The 20,474-nt window shown below is 41.6% G+C and overlaps 1 protein-coding gene across 3 annotated transcripts; it reads left to right on the top strand.

Annotated features, from left to right (window-relative positions):
• The first annotated feature begins 3,208 nt into the window (after nucleotides 1-3,208).
• LOC123999180 (TBC1 domain family member 8B-like) lies at nucleotides 3,209-19,478 on the top strand. Of its 3 annotated transcripts, XM_046304676.1 has the most exons (21): nucleotides 3,213-3,745; nucleotides 7,360-7,470; nucleotides 7,696-7,814; nucleotides 8,226-8,451; nucleotides 8,621-8,861; nucleotides 9,014-9,221; nucleotides 9,322-9,489; nucleotides 10,273-10,434; nucleotides 10,616-10,766; nucleotides 10,905-11,119; nucleotides 11,216-11,333; nucleotides 11,485-11,770; nucleotides 11,947-12,079; nucleotides 12,163-12,261; nucleotides 12,355-12,423; nucleotides 12,583-12,823; nucleotides 13,012-13,077; nucleotides 15,865-15,957; nucleotides 16,249-16,296; nucleotides 16,417-16,514; nucleotides 16,690-19,478. In XM_046304676.1, the coding sequence occupies exons 1-21, from the start codon at nucleotides 3,619-3,621 to the stop codon at nucleotides 17,101-17,103; spliced, it is 3,393 nt and encodes a 1,130-aa protein (XP_046160632.1). In that variant the 5' UTR covers nucleotides 3,213-3,618; the 3' UTR covers nucleotides 17,104-19,478. The 3 variants fall into 3 exon arrangements, 2 of the variants coding, with proteins under 2 accessions (XP_046160632.1, XP_046160633.1); XM_046304677.1 differs by lacking the exon at nucleotides 15,865-15,957 and having other exon boundaries at nucleotides 3,217-3,745; XR_006832399.1 differs by lacking the exons at nucleotides 15,865-15,957; nucleotides 16,417-16,514; nucleotides 16,690-19,478 and adding an exon at nucleotides 13,918-14,055 and having other exon boundaries at nucleotides 3,209-3,745; nucleotides 16,249-16,300.
• Nucleotides 19,479-20,474: the final 996 nt, after the last annotated feature.

Genomic DNA, 20,474 nt, shown 5'->3' with positions numbered 1-20,474 from the left:
ACCTGGGGGTTGTGATAAGGTAATCTAAAAATATACCATTGCACTTGGTGACACCAAGCAGACAATTGTATCAACATTTCTGGGGCTTGTTGAGTTGGAGGGAGGAGATGCCAAATCTATAGCCCGTGCTGTTGTGGCTTTCCTCGAGAAGTGTTGTCTTAAAAAAGAGAAACTCCTGGGGATAGGGACTGACAATGCCTCTTATGACGGGGATTAACAATGGGGTCCATAAAGTGCCGAAGGAGGAGTATCTGGTTCTTATTCGCTGTGTGTGCCACTCTCTGTAGCTCTCTGTAGCTTGCTGTAAGTCATGCTTCCAATGACACAATCCCCTGTAGTGTGGTACGAGAGACTTATAACTGGTTTTCAGTGTCTCCAAAGCGCAGGGAGGCCTAAAAGGCCATATATGAGACCAACTGTGAGGAGAAACCTTTACAGATAACCAAGATGTGTGCCACACATTGGCTCTCCATTGGACCAGCGGTTTCACGCATTTTGGACCAGTGGGAGGAGCTTAGGCATTTCGCAGTCACCAAGTCCAGTGAACACTGCTACATGGCTGAGATTTTATACTCCATGTAAAGTGATCCTCAAAACATATTGTATCTGACTTTTTTTCAGTGCTGGGTGAGGTACAGTTGGCCATCAAGGCTTTTGAGGGAGAGCAAGTAGATCCTCTTAAGCTACTTGACAGCTTGGTTAGCCTGATCAAGTCGGTGAGCAGCAGGTTGCTGAATCCACTGGCAAATGTTGATGTACTCAAAGGGCCAATCGATGGATACATAAGTCCCAAACCGTACATTGGTTACCTTTGAGTCAAGGCAGCCGAGTTCCACCTTGCGCCTGAGGATGAAAACAATGTCCGAAAACGGTGTGTAGCCTTCACCATCTCCTTCACTAATGAGTTGAGGGTGAGACTGCCGGACACCATCTAAGCATTGCAGTACGTGTCAGTTTTCAATGTGGAGGAAACTCTAAAGCACAATAAGAGCCCTGGAGAAACAGAAAAAGATAGACAAAATTGTCCAGCAATTTTTTTATTTTACCTTTATTTTACTAGGCAAGTCAGTTAAGAACAAATTCTTATTTTCAATGACAGCCTAGGAACAGTGGGTTAACTGCCTGTTCAGGGGCAAAACGACAGATTTGTACCTTGTCAGCTTGGGGGTTTGAACTTGCAACCTTCCGGTTACTCATCCAAAGCTCTAACCACTAGGCTACCCTGCCGCCCCCATGGTGTGCCATCCATCTTAGTAAATGGAATGATACAAATAAACACACTGGGCTTCTGGATTGATATTTGGTAGTTCAGGGTTGCAGCTGATATCAACCCGTTTCAAGTACTTGCAATGCCTGCTGTGTCTGTGTTGTCCTTGCCACACTTGAATGCTGAAGTTTAAAATGTTTTTCTTTATTTATTTCACCTTTATTTAACCAGGTAAACCAGTTGAGAACAAGTTCTCATTTACAACTGCAACCTACCTGGCCAAGATAAAGCAAAGCAGTGCGACAGGAACAACAGAGTTACACATGGAATAAACAAGCTTTACAGTCAATAACACAATAGAAAAAAAAGAGTCTATATCGAGTGTGTGCAAATGGCATGAGGAAGTAAGGCCATAAATAGGCCATAGTAGCAAAGTAATGACAATTTAGCATATTAACACTGGAGTGATAGATGAGCAGATGAAGGTGTGTAAGTAGTGATACTGGTGTGCAAAAGAGCAGAAAAGTAAATAAAAACATTATGGGGATGAGGTAGGTAGATTGGGTGGGCTATTTACAGATGGACTATGTACAGCTGCAGCGATCGGTTAGCTGCTCAGATAGCTGATGTTTAAAGTTAGTGAGGGTAATGTAAGTCTCCAGCTTCAGCAATTTTTGCAATTCATTCCAGTCACTGGCAGCAGAGAACTGGAAGGAAAGGCGGCCAAAGGAGGTGTTGGCTTTGGGGATGACCAGTGAGGTATACCTGCTGGAGCGTGTGCTACGGGTGGGTGTTGTTATCGTGACCAGTGAGCTGAGATAAGGCGGAGCTTTACCTAGCATAGACTTATAGATGACCTGGAGCCAGTGGGTCTGGCGACAAATATGCAGCGAGGGCCAGCCGACAAGAGCATACAGGTTGCAGTGGTGGGTGGTATAAGGCGCTTTGGTAGCAAAACAGATGGCACTGTGATAGACTAGCTATTTTGTAGATGACGTCGCCAAAGTCGAGGATCGGTAGGATAGTCAGCTTTACTAGGGTAAGGTTGGCGGCGTGAGTGAAGGAGGCTTTGTTGCAGAATAGAAAGCCGAAGTCGAGAGAGTATTCAGCCAGATGAGTGTGGTAAAAAGCAAACTTAGAAATCGGATGTCCTTCCAGACCCTTAACTCCATCCTGTACATTCGATATGGACTGAAGCTGTCTGCTGAGGCTTGCTATGAGCACCAGCTGCCTGATAATGTTTTGCAGCTTTTTGGCACATCAGCTGCTTACTCATTTAAGTCAGCTCCCTCAGTTGCTGAACCTGCTATAGAGAGCCTTAACCATTATGACGATGAGCCAACACAGCCTGTGTGTGTGCAGGGGGTCTGGAAGAAAAAAAACAATTAACCTGAATTGGGGCCAGACTAGGTACGATCATTTTCTCACATTGCCATTGACAGTTTTTTTCTTTCGTCTCTTTTTGGTCCATTTAGATTGTTAATGTAGATTGTATACAGAAAAATGTTTTTTTTAAATGTTATGGTTAAAAATGTTCATGTTTTACTGTGACTTGTTGTAGGCTCCTAAGTGGACCATAATGTTAAAAACCAAACCAAATTAAGAAAAAATCAAATGTAATTAAATGAAAAATAAAATAAAAAACTAAGTAACTCCGCCAGTGTCTCTTTTGGGTCCCTTTTGCCAGTCCCAAGCCCGGATAAAGGAGGAGGGTTGGAATTGTAACATTTAAAAAAAACAAGAATTGAGAGAAGAAAGTTCATAAACATATTTAGGGTGTTTCTGTACTCACTTTTTCTCTCTCCCACGATGTTATTTCACTCTCATTCAGCGTCCATCACAATTACATGCACATGGCCAATTATGCTAATAGCCGATGACGTCATTTAGCGCCTTTTAGCACAGCCAATAGCTACTTTCTTTACTGAGAAGTTGGCAACACTGGACTAAATGGAGGCGGATAATTATTCGTTTTTTTACTCCGCTATTTTCGGCTGGTTTCTGGATGAAATTACCAGTCCTCACTGTCCGAGACCGGTTTTATGCGAGACCGGTCTCGAGTATTACAACACTGGTGTTTGTTTACACTGTATATACATCATTGTGTTTGACGCTCTAGTTATTATGTCGCAGTACTTTGAAGATATGACATTTGATACTTTTCGACCGAAAAGGACTATGGGAAATCAAGTCAACAGTATCAAGCGAGCTCATTATTGTGCATACACGCACCAATGTCAATAAACTACAATCCCCAGAAGCCCTTGTATCGTTGACTTTGGCAAGGTTTCTGTGGACGTGGGAAAGGGTTTGCTCAGCGCTCACACAAACAAATGTCCATGGGTAAAGGTTACAATCGAAATGAACAGCTTGACATGCACATTTGATTCAACATATATATGTGAATTAAAATGTGGCTTAAACCTGAAGAGATATTGCTGAAAAATGCATTAAAGTTATGGGTGGCAGAAAAAGGCAACGAATATTTCGTATTACAAAGGAGGCGAGGATATGGAGAAGGAGGAGGAGGTTTGACAGGTATGTGTTCTGTTCTTTGCTGGGCTGGTAAAACCCAGTGCCATTCTAGCATGCCATCGGACAAGTGTGCATGCCATCGTACAATAGTTAATATTTCCGGTCTATTTTCTAACGTCCCCCTTCAGATTCTGTCATGTAACATAGGGGTGGGAGGCAGACAGTTCTCCAGATCCTCGTGTCAAATGGACAGGCTGGACCCCAAACGTTAGTTTAGATTGCAATAGGAATTGCAATTTAACAGTTTACTGCTGGGATATTCAACCGGGGGTTCGCAGCGCCCAATGGGCCTGCGTAGGTACTGCAGGGGTTCGCCAAAATGTTAGATTTTTTGTGTGGATTGCTATTGCTAGCAACAACAGAATAAACACATTTTAAATGCCATACTTACTGTAGATCTTTCTTTTTCCACTCTTAATATTGACCAAATGACACTAATTGGTGCCATTTACACTCACTGGAGTAACTGACATAGGCTACCAGTGCCAATAGGCTACCAGTGCTGCTGGTAAGCTTTCTTGACTTGGACATATTTTTTGGCCAACACATGGCTAACCTTTACTTAAACAGCTGCTCTTAGCGAAAATGTGTTTTGAGTTGCCTTTCTAGCTAATAGGCAATGTTGGAGTCCTATTCCAAACTATCCACCAAATCTATTAATTTTAAAATGTTGATTACATCTCCTTGCCATTATCATTCACCTGCGTGAACGTATGATGGGGTTCCCTGGGTCGCTGGTTTTCCTGAGATGGTGTCCCTAGGCAAGAAAAGGTTGAAGATGGTATAGCCTGCCTACAATACAGATGATTTACTTTGTTACCACTGACTAAGCCATCAAGAAAATGGCCTCTGTTTAGGCTGCAAACCACTGTCACAACACTTGATGATGCACAGTAGTGTCATATTGGGTTGCTGACATTTGCTTTAGCTTTATAGGTGGAGCAGTAGGTTATACTGAGGAAACACAGCACTTCTGTATGATAATGTACTCAGGCATGATGCCCTAGAGAGGCAGAAGAGGCAGGTCAGTGCTCATCCGTTCCACAGTCCCTGTCTGGTCTACTGATTCCTAGCTTTTGAAATGGGATGATCCTATTCTACATCATGCAAATAGTGTTTGTTGATCTTTGAGATCAATGCTTCCCTATTTTATAACACATTGATCCTCCTTAAACATGCAAGTCAGCAGTCCGTGAACACGTTTACATGTGCCCAGTGTTCCGGATAGTAGCTCATATCCCGCTTAGTCTTATCTTATTCGGGATAAGCGGTTTACATGCACCATTGATGCACCATTGATATCCCGCTCACGACTATCCCTGTATCCATGAATAAACAGAATATTCCTCATTTCAGTTCATATGGGGTAAATGGAATAGTAACTGAAATATGGACCCCTGATTGTAGGCCTATAACCTCTCACATGTAGCATAAAATAATATTTAATTTCTTACAGTAAAATTCTACAACATGTAGATTTTTTTTTCTTGGGACAGGAGTTGAGAAATATTATTTCTTTCTTTCAACATCTCTTAAGAAAACACATTACATGCGTATTTGCATTATCTTTGACACTGTTATGCAAGCAGACAGTATTTCAACCACATAAAATATGTGCCCAAGATGAACTGAAGTCTTTTCATTTCCCTTACTGGTTAAAACCAATATTTTGCACATGACCAATCTTTCCGCTGTTTTGGAGTTTTCTCCCTGGACCCTAAACAAAACAGACAACTTTACTGGTGTTAGATTATTAATGCATTCATTCTATCGATGGAAGACATTATTCTGGTGAGCACTACTTTATTTACTCTTTTAGGGCAAAAAGTTATGACAAGTGAAGCTACATGTATCTAACTATAGTTGACAAATGGCCTTTCAAATGTCCAAAATTATAATATGGCCTACCAAATGTCCAAAATTATAATATGGCCTACCAAATGTCCAAAATTATAATATGGCCTACCAAATGTCCAAAATTATAATATGGCCTACCAAATGTCCAAAATTATAATATGGCCTACCAAATGTCCAAAATTATAATATGGCCTACCAAATGTCCAAAATTATAATATGGCCTACCAAATGTCCAAAATTATAATATGGCCTACCAAATGCAGGAGATTCGAAGCAGAAACGGTTCAGTACGGAGGGGCCTACCAGCAAAAAAATTATGAAATTATTGGTTTGAACTGCACAGGTAGCCTACGTTTTGAAGTGATTTGTTTAACAATCAGATAAAAACATCATACAATATGTGAAACTGAGCCTGCGTAAACCGCAAAAAACAACATCAAACAGGATAAGATGTTGACCTGCCACAGTATCCCGTTTATGATCAGTATATCCCAGGCATGTTATCCAGGTTTCCCATAACCGGGATACAAGCCTTTTCGGGGTTATTGTAAACAGGATATGTTTATACCCGTCAATACAAAACAGAATACTTGAGTATCCTGAATAATAGTGGGATATTGGTGTGCATGTAAATGAGGTTTAAAAAAATTACACCAAGAGTGAGTAGGCAGGCTAACTTGTCTGCTCTAATGCAATCAGTGAATGTCAGTTGTCCGTTTCCCAATAATAGTAGTTTTTCTTGCACATGGTCACACAGCCTCTGACAAGCCAATTATCAGCTGTTGATCACAGTAATCCACTTGACTGAAACAGAATAGCTAACTTTCACATTTGCCACATCTCTAAAACAAAAAATGGCAATCTGGTGTCCTTCTAGTCTATTGAAGCTGCCTTGTGCCAGTGGCTGTAGTCTACTGATAGTAATGGTACATGTCTCTGTAAAAAATAGGGACACTGAGAACACCATCTAGCTCTGTCCCTCAGAACATCAGAGCTATAATTACAGGTAAGTAATGGGTTTTGATGAAGTGGAACACAATAGCTTTCTCTTCTGACTGGGCTGAATATGGTGGAGGCCCCACAGGGTCTGCTCTCCTCCTTCCTGTTCAACGTCTCCCCTGAAGCCCCCTCTAACTCAAGGACCTTTTTATCCTGAAGTATCCAGATGTAAATCTCAAATGGCCACAGGGCAGAGGGCAGGCTATTATTTAGGGATACCTGCTCACTTAATTGGGCCCTTGCAGATGCACAGGTTTTCTACGTAGAAATTATGCCAAACTTTTATAATGGATGATTTACAGGGGAAATGAACTCTGTGTCATCAGTTCATAGATGTGGTCTAGTCCACCAGCCGGCTCTTGGTAGCAATTAACCTGGGGGCGAGGTTAAGGCCACTGTACAGCTGTGTCATGATCCCCCAGCCCAGGAGCCATAGATGCTGCTGATGCAGTCGGGCCGGGATAGCAGTAAAGGCCTAGCTCTGACCTTGTTAATAATATATGAAGTCAACTACAGTCCTAGATAGGTAACACAACACTGTTGGTTTGAACCACGACAGGCAGGACACTTGAATGTGATGATAATCAGCACAATGAGTTTTCCACTATTCTATGTTACCCAGGTGGGAGGGCTGTTTTGTTTGCTCGATACTGTAAAATCAATAGGCATGAAATTGCCTCATGATTTTAAAATGTCTTATCATGCATGTCTAATGTCTGACTGTTAATGGGAAGTATAATTGTTACTTACTTTTTTGACAGGTCTTCTGGTTGGAACTCTTGATACGATGATGGATTCCACGTCTAAGGTCGCTCCATTTCGCATTCTACACCAGACACCGGACTCTCAGATCTACTGGTCAATAGCATGTGGTGAGACTTTTTGCTCTACATTTTCTCAACTATCCCCATTGTCAGAATAGCCACAATTAAACATTAAAGGCTACAGTCATGTAATAACTACAATCATGTAATAACAACCTTTTCAGATTGTATTTTAGTCAACACTCATTTCCCATTTTGTGACAATAGATGGCTTAGTCATGCATAGTGTAAACAGTTTCCTTTCCATTGTGACTGAGTTTTCCCTGTGATTAGGTGGCACCAAGGAGGAGATCAACCAACACTGGGAGTGGCTGGAGAAGAACATCATGAGAACCCTGTCTGTGTTTGACTCCAGCGATGACATCACCAGCTTTGTGCAGGGCAAGATCAGAGTAAGTAATCGCTACAGATAATTAAACACACAGTTTACACAGACACTGCTGTTGTTGATCTCTGCCACTCTCACAGGGAGATGGAGGCCTCCTACATACTTAATGATGTATTAATATAGTGAAGCCTACTGATGCAGCAAGTGCTTACTCTTTGAAAACAGTTGGTGGTGATTATGGTCTTTCACTGATTCACTGATATGAAAACCTTTGACTGTTTATTGAAAGCTAAGAAAATGATAGTAGGTTTGTAATAAAAATGTGAATTTAAGAAACTATATGATGCTAATTTATATGCCTTGACATAAATGGTCCAGAATGGAGATAGCATGCTGATGTGTTTAGACTGCTAATTATATTTGTTTCCTTCAGTGACCATGAGAGAGATGTTGTCCTCCTCTTCTCTCTATAAAGGGGCTGATTGCTGAGGAAGGGAAGGTGTCAGGCGTGCAGGAGGACGACCCTGAGAAGTTCCGTGAAGCACTGCTGAGGTTTGAGAAATGGTTTGACCTCCCTCAGAAGGAGAAGCTGGTCACCTACTACTCCTGTAGCTACTGGAGGGGCCGCGTGCCCTGCCAGGGCTGGCTCTACCTCAGCACCAACTTCCTGTCCTTCTACTCATATCTGCTGGGGTCTGAGGGTGAGACGAGACAGAAACCTGAACAAGCCCTCACTGTTGACTAACAGTCACTTAAATGCAGGAACTGTCAGGCTTCATCCATTTACTTGTATTTGGATACAGTTATCATTCCATGTAATGACAGAAGGGCAGCGAGTTACTCATTAAAGATAATATTTTTCCACTTCAGTGAAGCTTGTAGTCTCGTGGAATGAGATCTGGAGGCTGGAGAAAACGTCCAATGTCATTCTGACGGAGAGCATTCATGTGTTGGCCAATGGGGAGGACCACTACTTCTCGATGTTCCTACACCTCAGTGAGACCTTTCTGATCATGGAGCAGCTTGCTGACTACTCCATCAAACGCCTATTTGATAAGGAGACCTTCCAGGAAGAGCCCTCCCTCTCAGACCCATTACAGATCACCAAGAGGTATACAGCCTGTCACTGTTCTTTTTTACTCATATTTGACAAGTTATTTCAGGACACCATAGTGAATGGAGATGATATTGATTTTTTTTTTACCTCCATGCTCTCAAGCTGTCCTCCCCTTTTCACTACTTTTATTTTTTGCTCTCCTTCAGAGGCTTGGAAACTAATGCTAGAAATGAGCAATTCCGGGCCTTCTTCAGGCTGCCTAAAGAGGAGAACCTGCTGGAGGTTTATGAGAGCTTCCTATGGGTTCCATTCAGCCACTTCAACACCCTTGGGAAGATCTGTCTGTCTGAGAGCTACCTGTGTTTCGCTAGCCAGGATGGCAGCCAGTGCCACGTCATCATCCCCATGAGAGAGGCAAGACACAGCACACTACCTTGACACTAAACTAATTTAATAACCTTGGTGGCTCAGTGGTTTTGCTCAATGTTGTTGACCCAAACACCTATCCTTGCAGGTGATTGGTGTGGAGAAACCGGACCGTAGCAGCAGGGCTTTGACTGTGTGTGTGCGGGGTAAGAGGGCTCTGAGGTTCTCTGAAGTTCGGGACTTTGAGCGTCTCGGCAATGCAATCCGCAGGAGGTGTGGGATGACTGCCAGTCCTCAACACTCTGCATCAACTGAGGTGACTAACTTCCTGTTTTGGACCTTCTTACTGCTCGGTTTCTGCCCCAAGGGGACAATTCCAGTCCGTCTGCAACCCTCCAAATGTGTCTAAGGGGGCTTTCACATCAAATTGGTTAAACCGTTTTTTCCTCACTCTGGTGCGTTTACCCCCTTGGTTCGGTTAATTTGAACTGGTGTGAACACTCTAACTGCACTCGGGAGCGCACCAAACAATGCACCTTCTCTCAAAAAGGGTGATCTCGGTCCATTTCCATTCGTACCGTGGTGTGTTTCACTGCAGGTGTGAACGCAGTTTGGACCAAGCACAGGAAAAGAAGCAGAGATGTGCAGTATTATTGGTTGTTTGACAATGAGCATTTGATCAAATGCACGCATTATCAGAACTTGGCTTCTCTGAAACATTTTGTGAGTAGCAGCATATTTATGAGCACATCCTATGCAGATTAGGTTAGATCGGGGCTATACAGGGGATATAGGCTACTGAATACATTCACTGCATGTTGTAGTTAGAGCAACTATTGCACTATTCTCCTCCCAAATGTTGTTGGAAGACCTAAACTAAAGTATTATAACGCTTGGCTGGGACACACAAGTGATCTTCCATGATGATCATAGATGGATTTAACATGAGCATTTTTGCCCAATAAACAAAATACTTGCATGAACATGTTAGTTCGTTTGACATTTGGCAGTGTGTAACCAACTGGACCAAATGAAAAATATCTGCCAGGCTCTAATTGCTGCCATTGAAAACAAACTGTGGGTTCACTGTGCCTTGCAGGGCATCAGAGGGGAGTGCCAAAACCTCATCAATCACTTTGTGGACAACCCAGAGGAGGTGGCTATGATGGTGGGACAGAAGGAGAGCGGCAAGACTGTCAGCAATGAGGCCCTCATGACTGTGTTCCACCCCCAGGATGCTGAAAACCTGGATCCCAAAATGGTGGGATTTTACTTTAAAATATGACCTTCTCTCCTAATATGAATAAATATACCATTTCTGGTTTCTCTAGGAGTGCTGTTTTTTCCACCCAGTGTGAGAATGTGCTCTCCTTGTACTGTCTAGGTGTCTCAGCCTTGACAGCTAATTTCTTATTCCGCTGTTTAATCTCTGTGCCTGACAGCTAAAGGAGAAGATGAAGGAGCAGTCATGGAACATCCACTTCTCAGAATATGGCCGTGGCACCAGTATGTTCTGTACCAAGAAGACACGAGACCTGATTGTGCGTGGTGTCCCTGAGGCCTTAAGAGGAGAGCTCTGGATGCTCTTCTCAGGTTCTGTTTGATATGGCTCTTTCACTGTTATTTGGCTCATATGTCTCCTTCACTGATGTGTAAAAGTGTGGTGTCTTTAGTGTTTTGCAATATGTGTTTTATTTAAATATGGTGTGGTGTTTTGCCTTGGTACCATAGGTGCAGTCAATGACATGGCCGTTAACCCTGGGTATTACAGTGAGATAGTGGATAAGTCTCTGGGGACCAGCACCCTTGCCACTGATGAGATAGAGAGAGACCTGCACCGCTCCCTACCAGAGCACCCTGCCTTCCAGAGCGACACAGGCATCTCTGCCCTGCGCAGAGTCCTCACTGCATATGCCTACAGGAACCCCAAAATCGGCTATTGCCAGGTGCTAAGCTAAAAAACCCTATAACATTTCCCTGCGTTCTTTCTCTCAAAAAGCTCATAGGCATCTTTACATCTATCCTCCTTTTCTCTTGTGAAGGCCATGAACATCCTGACGTCGGTCCTGTTGCTCTATGCTAAAGAGGAGGAGGCTTTCTGGCTGCTAGTGGCTGTCTGTGAGAGGATGCTGCCTGACTACTTTAACCGCAGGATCATTGGTGCGAGACGCAGCTGAATAACAATATAATTTTCAGTGTTGCATCACGTTAAATATATGCACTGTATGTGTGTTTGATACTGAATACCTGGCTTACACTTTCTCCCATAACTGCTATAAATCCGGTTTACAAATATCTTGTATTTCCTCAGGTGCCCTGGTGGACCAGGCGGTGTTTGAGGAGCTGATCCGAATGCACCTCACCCAGCTGACGGAGCACATGACAGACCTGACCTTCTTCTCCTCTGTGTCCCTGTCCTGGTTCCTCACCCTGTTTATCAGTGTCCTGCCCATAGAGAGTGCTGTCAACGTGGTCGACTGCTTCTTCTACGACGGCATCAAAGCCATCCTGCAGCTGGGCCTGGCTGTGCTCGACTACAACATGGAGGGTTTGATCAGCTCCCATGACGACGCTGAGGCAGTCACCATCCTCAGCAAGTGAGTGTCAACACAGAGAGGGCGAGATTTGAAGGTCAACTGAATTGGTTATTTCAAAGTACTGTATTAGGTTTATGATGGATTGTGAAGTAACAATCTCCAAAACAGTGAGTTAATTCTACAGGAATGCCCATCTTGTTCATGTTACTTAACTGCTGCTCTGTTTGCCCTGGCAGGTTTTTCGATAATGTGACCAATAAGGACAGTCCTCTACCACAAACAGTGCAGCAAAACTCAGTGGGGAACAACGACAAAGCATCATCCCTCTCCAAGGTGGACATCAGTGATCTCATCAAAGAAGCCTATGAGGTACTGTAACGGTCAGTGTTGCTAGGACTGACCCCATGTCTCAATGTCAGGCTTGTCATTTAGCCTTTTTAATTTGCTTATAGAAATATGGAGACATGAAATCAGAGGAAGTAGAGCGCATGCGGAAAAGAAACAAACTGTATGTAATCCAAACATTAGAGGATACTACTAAACAAAATGTGGTGAGTGGCACATCCTCAAACTTCCATTGCAACCTTTTGGCATTGTTTACAACAATATTATGTAGGATTAATTGATATTTACTTTTTCCTCAGCTACGGGTAGTGTCACAAGAAGTAAAGTTCAGTGCTCCCCAGCTTGATAACCTTTATGCATTGTTCAAGGTATCACAATCACAACTGCATACTGCTGCATACTGTACACTACATGCATTAATATTCCTTCTCATAGACACAGAGTTGACATGACTGGCATGAAAAATGGAAATTTGTTGAAAAGACAGATTTAACTGCTGGAAATTGAGTACTTCAATGTGTTTCCAGAGGCAACATTTCCTCAGCTGCTACTGGACGATGAACAGCCCAGTGCTGCTACACCACGACCCCAGCCTGGCCTATCTGGAGCAGTACCAGCTGGGCTTCCATCAGTTCAGGGTGCTCTTCTCCCTCCTGGAGCCATGGTCCCTCTGCAGCGGCAACGATGCCCTCTTCCTCTGGGCCTTCCGCCTGCTGGATGAGAACCAGGATGGCCTTGTCAACTTCAAAGAGTTCTGCTGTGCCCTGGGTAAGGCTAGACCAGTGCTCTGATGCATTGCTACAGGTCTATGATCGCTGTGCCCACCCTCCGTTTTCACCATTATCTGTGTTTGTGCCCATCCTCCGTTTTCACCATTATCTGTGTGAACGGTATGTCACATCTAATCCTGCATCAAACTCATGCAACCTTTCATGCAAATGTTGTTCTTTCTGCAGACATTTTGTACAGTGGCACTTTCACCAACAAACTGAAATTCCTGTTCAAGCTTCATCAGCCACCAGGTAAGTAAGATCACCAGAAACTGCATAAGCACCTTCTGTCTCACTTGTCATTCTACATCCATGATACGTTTGATCTGTATTCCTTCTGCTTGAATACATCATTTAGAATAAAAAAGAAATCTAACTCCAAATTCGCCAGGTCGCAGTTGTAAATGAGAACTTGTTCTCAACTAGCCTACCAGGTTAAATAAAGATGAACAAAAAAAAAAGTTTGCAAAGGGTCAGAAACTTTCCGGTAAATTTCCAGAATTTTTCCATGGGAAATTAAGTCCTGTACTTTTTCTTAAATTCATCAAAAAATAACCTTTTTTTGTGGGATACACATAAGGCAATTCTAGGTCTTGTGGCATATTTTGGTTAAACCATCCCCAATTCAATGGAATTGCAACCCACTGCAAGCACAGTGCATTCTTCCATCACATGTACAGCTGATTCTCAAGATCTTGCACACTAGTGACATGCTATTGAGCACACACTACTACACTGTCTGAGTCACAGACTACATGCTTTCTGGTAAGTTTTGATTACAGTACTGGGTGGGGTGAATAGATTTTATATAACCTACATGATTATTTTGTTAACTAGTAAATAGTAGCCTACAGCAAAGTGTGTTTAAATCATTTCTAACTTGTTAACAATTTCTTCTAGTTAGATTTTGTCACCATAGGTTTTTAGCTTGCTTGAGCCTGCTAACTGAGGAGTGTTAATTGACCTGTTTCTATACATGTTTCAATTTAAAACATTTATCTTACAAATGAGTTTTTAATCTAACTACTTAACTATTTATCTGTACATGGAATTGTATTTGTTTTTTTGCTCATTTTTTTCTAATCTTTACAGGAAACTGCCACAGGCACTATCTGATGTGTGGAGACATTTCACTGCAACCAATGTAGAAGGAAAGGCTGTGTACAGTTGCAAATACTGTGCCAAATCATATGGGAAGATTGCAACAAAGATGCAGAATCATCTGGCCAAGTGCGTAAAGTTCCCTCAGCACTCACAACAAGCAACCTCTGACAATACCAATACCTCTACTTCTATTCGAGGTGAAAATGATGAATCAGACACCTTATCGATAGCAACAGCTCATGGTTCTCCTGGAATCAGAAGTTTGGATGAACATAGTCAGAGAAACGGATGAACGTAGTCAGACAAATGTATTGGAAGAGATTTCTGAATGTTCTTCTCCCAGCATACACCCCTCCAACCAGATATGCTTTATCTACTCATTTGCTGGATGCAAATGCACTTCAACCGAGTTCAAGTGAAGGTCAAGCAAATCATAGAGAAAGCAGCCTGTATTGCAATCATCTCTGATGGGTGGACGAATGTTCGTGGGCAAGGAATAATTAACTACTTCATCTCCACCCCATAACCAGTATTCTACAAGAGCACAGACACACGCGACAACAGACACACAGGTCTCTACATTGCAGATGAGCTGAAGGCCGTCATCAATGACCTTGGACCACAGAAGGTATTTGCACTGGTGACAGACAATGCTGCGAACATGAAGGCTGCTTGGTCTAAAGTGGAGGAGTCCAACCCTCACATCCATTGGCTGTGCTGCTCATGCATTGAATCTGCTCCTCAAGGACATCATGGCACTGAAAACAATGGATACACTCTACATGAGAGCGAAGGAAATGGTTAGGTATGTGAAGGGTCATCAAGTTATAGTAGCAATCTACCTCACCAAGCAAAGTGAGAAGAATAAGAGCACCACATTGAAGCTGCTGGCCATATCACAGTCTGCTGATATGGACAGCCTCATCAAGAGGGTCCTCCTGGGTGGTGTATTTTTTTGGAGAGAGTGGTAAGCAGCCTGAAACTCCTGAAACCTATAGCATTAGCCATTGCATGGGAGACAATGCCATCCTGTCTGATGTTCAGATGTTCAGACTTTGCTTGCAGAGGAGAAATCCGTACTGCCCTGCCCACTTCACTGTTGCTTCAAGCAGAGGAAACTGTAGTTCTGAAATACATCAAAAGCGTGAAGACTTCTGCCTGAAGCCCATACTCGTGGCAGCGTACATGTTGGACCCCAAGTATGCTGGCAAGAGCATCCTGTCTGGTGCAGAGATCAACCAGGCCTATGAGGCTTTTTGAGCCTGACAACGAGCCATCCTCATCAAGGTTGGAAAGTGACAGTGAAGATAAGGCCTCAGTCTGATGTTCTAGAGGTGGATATTGAGGAGGTCCAGGGAGAAGACATGGGATCCTGAGAGGAAGACAATCAAAGCTTTAGTTTCTAGACTATCATTTTACAGATGTATGTTTAAAAAAAGAAATGGGAGATGTGATGGATTATTGGGGATCATTCAATATTCCCTTTTGTTGTTCAGTGAAAGCATCCCATGTGAAGAGTCAACTCATTTAATTAAAGTTCAATTCATAACTAATTTTTTGTTTTTTTCCTATTGTAAGGATTTAATAATTTGCAATTATGTCTACCTATGATAAGGTAGAAGGATTATGTTTGTCTCCATATCATATGGTAAATATATCCAATGCAAAAAAAACATCTACATTTTAAATGGTATTAATATGAATTTACATATATTTCCGTTAATTCCCACGGAAAGTTTCCACCTCTGAATATTCCCCAAAATGTGCAACCGTACTCCCAGTATAGTTTTGCTGTGGACTGTGCCCTTCTAATTTCAACTGTACTGTATATTTCGTGCTACTCTTCTACTCACCAACTAATATCTTTGTGAACTGTTTCTTACGTCTGTCCCTACAGTAATGTTACATGCTCTCACAGACAATGTCTTCTTCTAGCTTTCACAGGGAGTCCTTTCCACTCAAAAGGCCAAAGACTTCCTCACTTTATTCCAATGACTGACGACCTATCCCACTTGAGTCGATTGACTGGTCAGCTTGCTTTGCTCTTTTCTTTCTCTGTTATAACCATTTCACTCTTGGCTTCTCTGTGCTTTTCTCTTTAGTAAATGCTCATCTGTCTGTTTGTCTTTAACAATTTCTTAAGTTGGTCTCTTTTTTTTCATGTACAATTTGTTTCGCTACGATCTAGATATGTGTTCTTGTAGACAAGGTTTATATATGATATAATTTCTAACTGGTTATGGTTTAGAATAGCAAAATGTACTTTACAGTTACTGTATGACTTCCTTTGCCTTATATGAATGTACTTTACACTTGTAGTGTCTGATCTCCCAGAAGATGGCGTGATCAGGAAAAGCCCTGAAAGAGGTAATTTATTTGGCCTGTCTCTTTTTTTTCTTTTACCAAGCTCTTCACAACATTGCTAATTTAAACAGATGATCGTTGTACACATGACCCATTTGTGTCTGAAAACTGCACTTTCCACAGGCAAAGGGAAAGTGGATCTGCAGGCCTACCTGAAACAATGGCAAGATGAGATACTAAAGAAAGAGGAGAGCATCAAGGATTTACCCAGAATTAACCAGGTAAATACACCCATATCTAGGTTAACATTTAGTCAATCAGGTGAATATGCAATGCAGATATCTTTCCAACAGATCAACTTTGAACAATTTAATCTACATGTTATGTCATTACTTTATGCAAAAAGAAACACAATGACGAAATCTTAATTGTATTCATCCCATTTTTTGGTGTCAGGCTCAGTTCATCCAGTTCTCCAAAACGCTCTACAATCTGTTCCATGGTGACCCAGAAGAGGAGTCTCTGTACCGTGCTGTGGCTCGTGTCACCAGTCTTCTGCTGAGGATGGAAGAAGTAGGGCGCAGGCTCCAGGAGCCCACTAGCCCCACCCAGGCTGCCCCAGAGGAGGCTCTACTCAACAGGGAGGCCTACAGCACCCCTGAGAGAAGCTCAGACACCCCTTGCGCTACCATCACTCTGGAGGCAGGCTCCATCCCACAGGAGGTGGAGTGGTCATTCGCCTTTGAGCAGATCTTGGCATCGCTGCTCAACGAGCCTGTCCTTGTGCGCTTCTTTGAGAGGCCTGTGGACATTCAGGCCCGACTGGACCATGCCAAGGGTGCTCAGTTGAAAGCTAAGACAAACAAGTGAACTGAAGGATACACTGTGGTTCTGAACTTCTCAAAACCAATAAGTCTCTATGTTCACCATTCTCTACTGTTCTTTCTCCGCCTGGTTAGGTAACAGGAGTAGATTCTAAGCCAATCCTGTTCACTGTAACCCAATGCAAGGAATACATTCACACCTTTTAACGCCTATAGGTTCCAGTCGTATCTGGTAGATTCATTGTTTTAGTCCTGTCATCTGCAAACCTGCTCAAGCATCTTGCTTCTATGTGCCAAAGTGTTTTTTCTCATGCAGCCTTAAATCGCTTCGCTAATTTTTTACAAACACCAGGCTTTCAAATTGGGGTAAGTGTGATCAGTTGACCTGTGTGGAATATGTAGGGAGCAGCAACACTCCAGGGTAATCACTTGAAGTCAACAATGGAAGTCAATCATTGCATGAAACCAGCACATGTAGATGGGATAGATTAATTGTATATGATACCTTTACTGTTGCTCATCCATAATTATGCAATGAATGAACCCTAGAATGGAGAGATGAGAGACATCACCATGTTATTGTATTTCTGGGTTTACTTTGTAATGACAGGAAATGGCTAATTTATTTCTGTTTATTTTGTGGAGAGGGGCTTTTGAAAACGATGGGACCACTACTTGCTAAAGGCCCAAGGATGATTGTTGGAATTCTACATTTCAGTTTTTTTACAACCTATATTATGCTTTTGATTACATATTCCATTTGTTTTGTTGAAGTATCATGAGTGAGGGAAGAAGAGCATGTTGTCATTGCCATTTCAAATCACTTTCAGGACACAAACTAAAAACTAATTGAATAGTTGCAGTTGAGGCAACCAATGTTGTCAAATGAGGACATTGTACAATATTTTTTCTGACTACTGTATTGAGTCTTCAAGGGAAATTAAGTAATGTATATATCATTTGATATAAAGAGGAATGGACAATAAACATGTCTTATGATTGTTTTCTTTTGATTGATGTTGTATAGTTTAATTGATTTTCAAAGGGATTACTAAATATTTTTCAGAGTAAATGTTATATTCATATGTTTTTTATCATGTCTTGTAAAAGGAAATTCTTGTTGTTTGATTATATTTGTGAGACTGAAGATGAAATGATTTGATAGGTGTAACTGGTAGTGTGGCCTGTTAAACAGTCCTTTGTATATGGTTTTCCTTTTTTGAAGTCCTTTTAAAGCATGAAACTGTGCATGGGCATGGGATACCTTATGATGATAACTAATCATTCCAAATGCAACACAGTTGGTTCTGTATGACTTTATTTCTTGGTTTGATGTGGACTGTAAAATGCTGACTTTTTGTCATTGTTTATTGAAAAAAACTGCTTCAATGTCCTCTGTATTATGGATATTCATATTTTACATAAGCAGTTATAAATGTTTATTTTTTTCAAAATTAGTCTGTCAGGAAAAGGACAGCTGAGCAACTTTTACATGGTTTGTATTTTCTGTATTTGAGCGTTCTTCCTCAGTGCCATCTGCGTGCAAAATCAAACCTTGCTGTTATATTATAGTCTCATAAATAGACCCCTTATCCCACACCAATAATCAGTTGGCTTAGTAAATATTTCTAAAATGCTGTTCCTTGTTATAGTAGCTGCTAAGATGAATATATGTATTTGTCACTTTAAAGACTTTACTTGACAGCATAATATTGTAAAATATCATAGTGGTAGCTACTCTGCATTTAAAAAAAAATCAATATAGTAAAGTTATAAGAGCCCATATTCATTGGAGAACAAGTGTTGGTGTTGGAAATGAGCAGTTTACTCTTTACATCGCATTAGTGGTGACTTGAGTGGGAAGTTAAATTCACCCGTTAACAAGTCTATTAAAATATTTGCAGGGCAATTACCTTTTGAAATGCCACAATTCTCAATTTGTCATGATAGATTGTTGTGGACTACACTCACATTTAGAAATAAAGAGATTGTGTATAGGCTTTATTGGTTATGCTCTAGATGTGTAGTCAGATCTTTATCAACTTGATGCAATACATAGGATAATTGCGTATTACCAGTGAAACTATATTACGTTACCTTTTATTTTACCTTTAAGCTATTTACGCTTTAAGATGACTCTCATAGCACAAATGTATTTGGGCCTACTTATTGTAATTGTAATTGCTTGGTTGCCAATTAATGGTCTTATTTACAATAATCACAGCTAACGTAAATATAATTTAAGTCTATACTGCCTGTTTTTGTTGGGGGGGGGGGGTTCTGGAGGAAAATTAATCCTTTGGAATGTTATGTAGTTTTTGATCTGCCTGTGCCTACCACAAGTGGCACTTTATGTGAATGTCAAACATCTTGAAATGAAATAAAATGTGACAATGTAATAAAATAATCTTAGATTTCAAATGTGTTTCTTTGAATGAAAGAGTTGTTTTACAAATAGACCAAGTGAATGAATGGAACAGCCAGGATGGGTTTGAACCACTTCTTCAGGTCATAGTTTGCTATGCTTACGTAGAGATACACCTACCATGTTTCCCTCTTTATTGCGTCTTGCCTATGACGCTCATCCATATATCGATATGTACATATTCTTATTCCATCCCTTTAGGATTGTGTGTATTAGGTAGTTGGGGAATTGTTAGATTACTTGTTAGATATTACTGCACTGTCGGAACTAGAAGCACAAGCATTTTGCTACACTCGCATCAACATCTGCTAACCATGTGTATGTGACCAATTTTTTAAAATTTGATTTGATTCTAGATACCCGCATTATCCCCTATTCCCATGTCGAGACTGCTGCTACATTTTTTGACAGGGTGGTTGTCAGCCTCTGCTATCAACACCCATGACTACTTAGCCTCCATAAGTCAGAATACTGGAAGTGCGTGAGAAAAGCTAATAGATCTACAAAACTCTTCTAAAATCTCACTGACATGAAGATGACCCTAGGTACAGGACCAAATGACCATAGTCAGATAGGGCCTTTGCTAATTGTGATTGGCTCATTTGTTGTAGCGTAGAGAGCTCACGAGAAAGCTGTAGCTTGTGGATTTCCCTCCGTGGTCACTTTCGACACCTGTTGTTGTTTTAACATTGGTGGAAAAGAGAAAAGATTGGTTGAAAATGACATTAGTAGTAGCTTTCATGCTAATTTAAAAGGTGTTTACAGATGGTTCCAAGGATCCTGATAGTGGATACACAGGAGCGGGAGCGGGAGTTTACATTGCTGAATTTGATGTGCAGACATGTAGAATACTAACAGATGGACTGTCTGTATACTCTGTCTGTATGCTGAACAGTTGGCAATGGTTGTTGCTCTCCAGTGGGTGAGGACGCTCAACCTATTAGAATTGTATTATGCTCAGATTCTTTGGCTGTACTGTGTAGTTTATCCTC

Source organism: Oncorhynchus gorbuscha, linkage group LG16 (assembly GCF_021184085.1).
Source record: "Oncorhynchus gorbuscha isolate QuinsamMale2020 ecotype Even-year linkage group LG16, OgorEven_v1.0, whole genome shotgun sequence".
NCBI lineage: Eukaryota > Metazoa > Chordata > Actinopteri > Salmoniformes > Salmonidae > Oncorhynchus > Oncorhynchus gorbuscha.
Note: the sequence above shows the minus strand (reverse complement) of the source record. Positions and strands in the feature narration are given on the sequence as shown.

Coding starts and splice junctions, on each gene's coding strand:
- LOC123999180 (XM_046304676.1), top strand. CDS start 3,619: ATGTGGCTTAAACCTGAAGAGATATTGCTGAAAAATGCATTAAAGTTA. Junction 10,767..10,904: donor GCTCTGGATGCTCTTCTCAG/GTTCTGTTTGAT, acceptor TTGGTACCATAG/GTGCAGTCAATGACATGGCC. Junction 12,824..13,011: donor AGAGTTCTGCTGTGCCCTGG/GTAAGGCTAGAC, acceptor TTCTTTCTGCAG/ACATTTTGTACAGTGGCACT.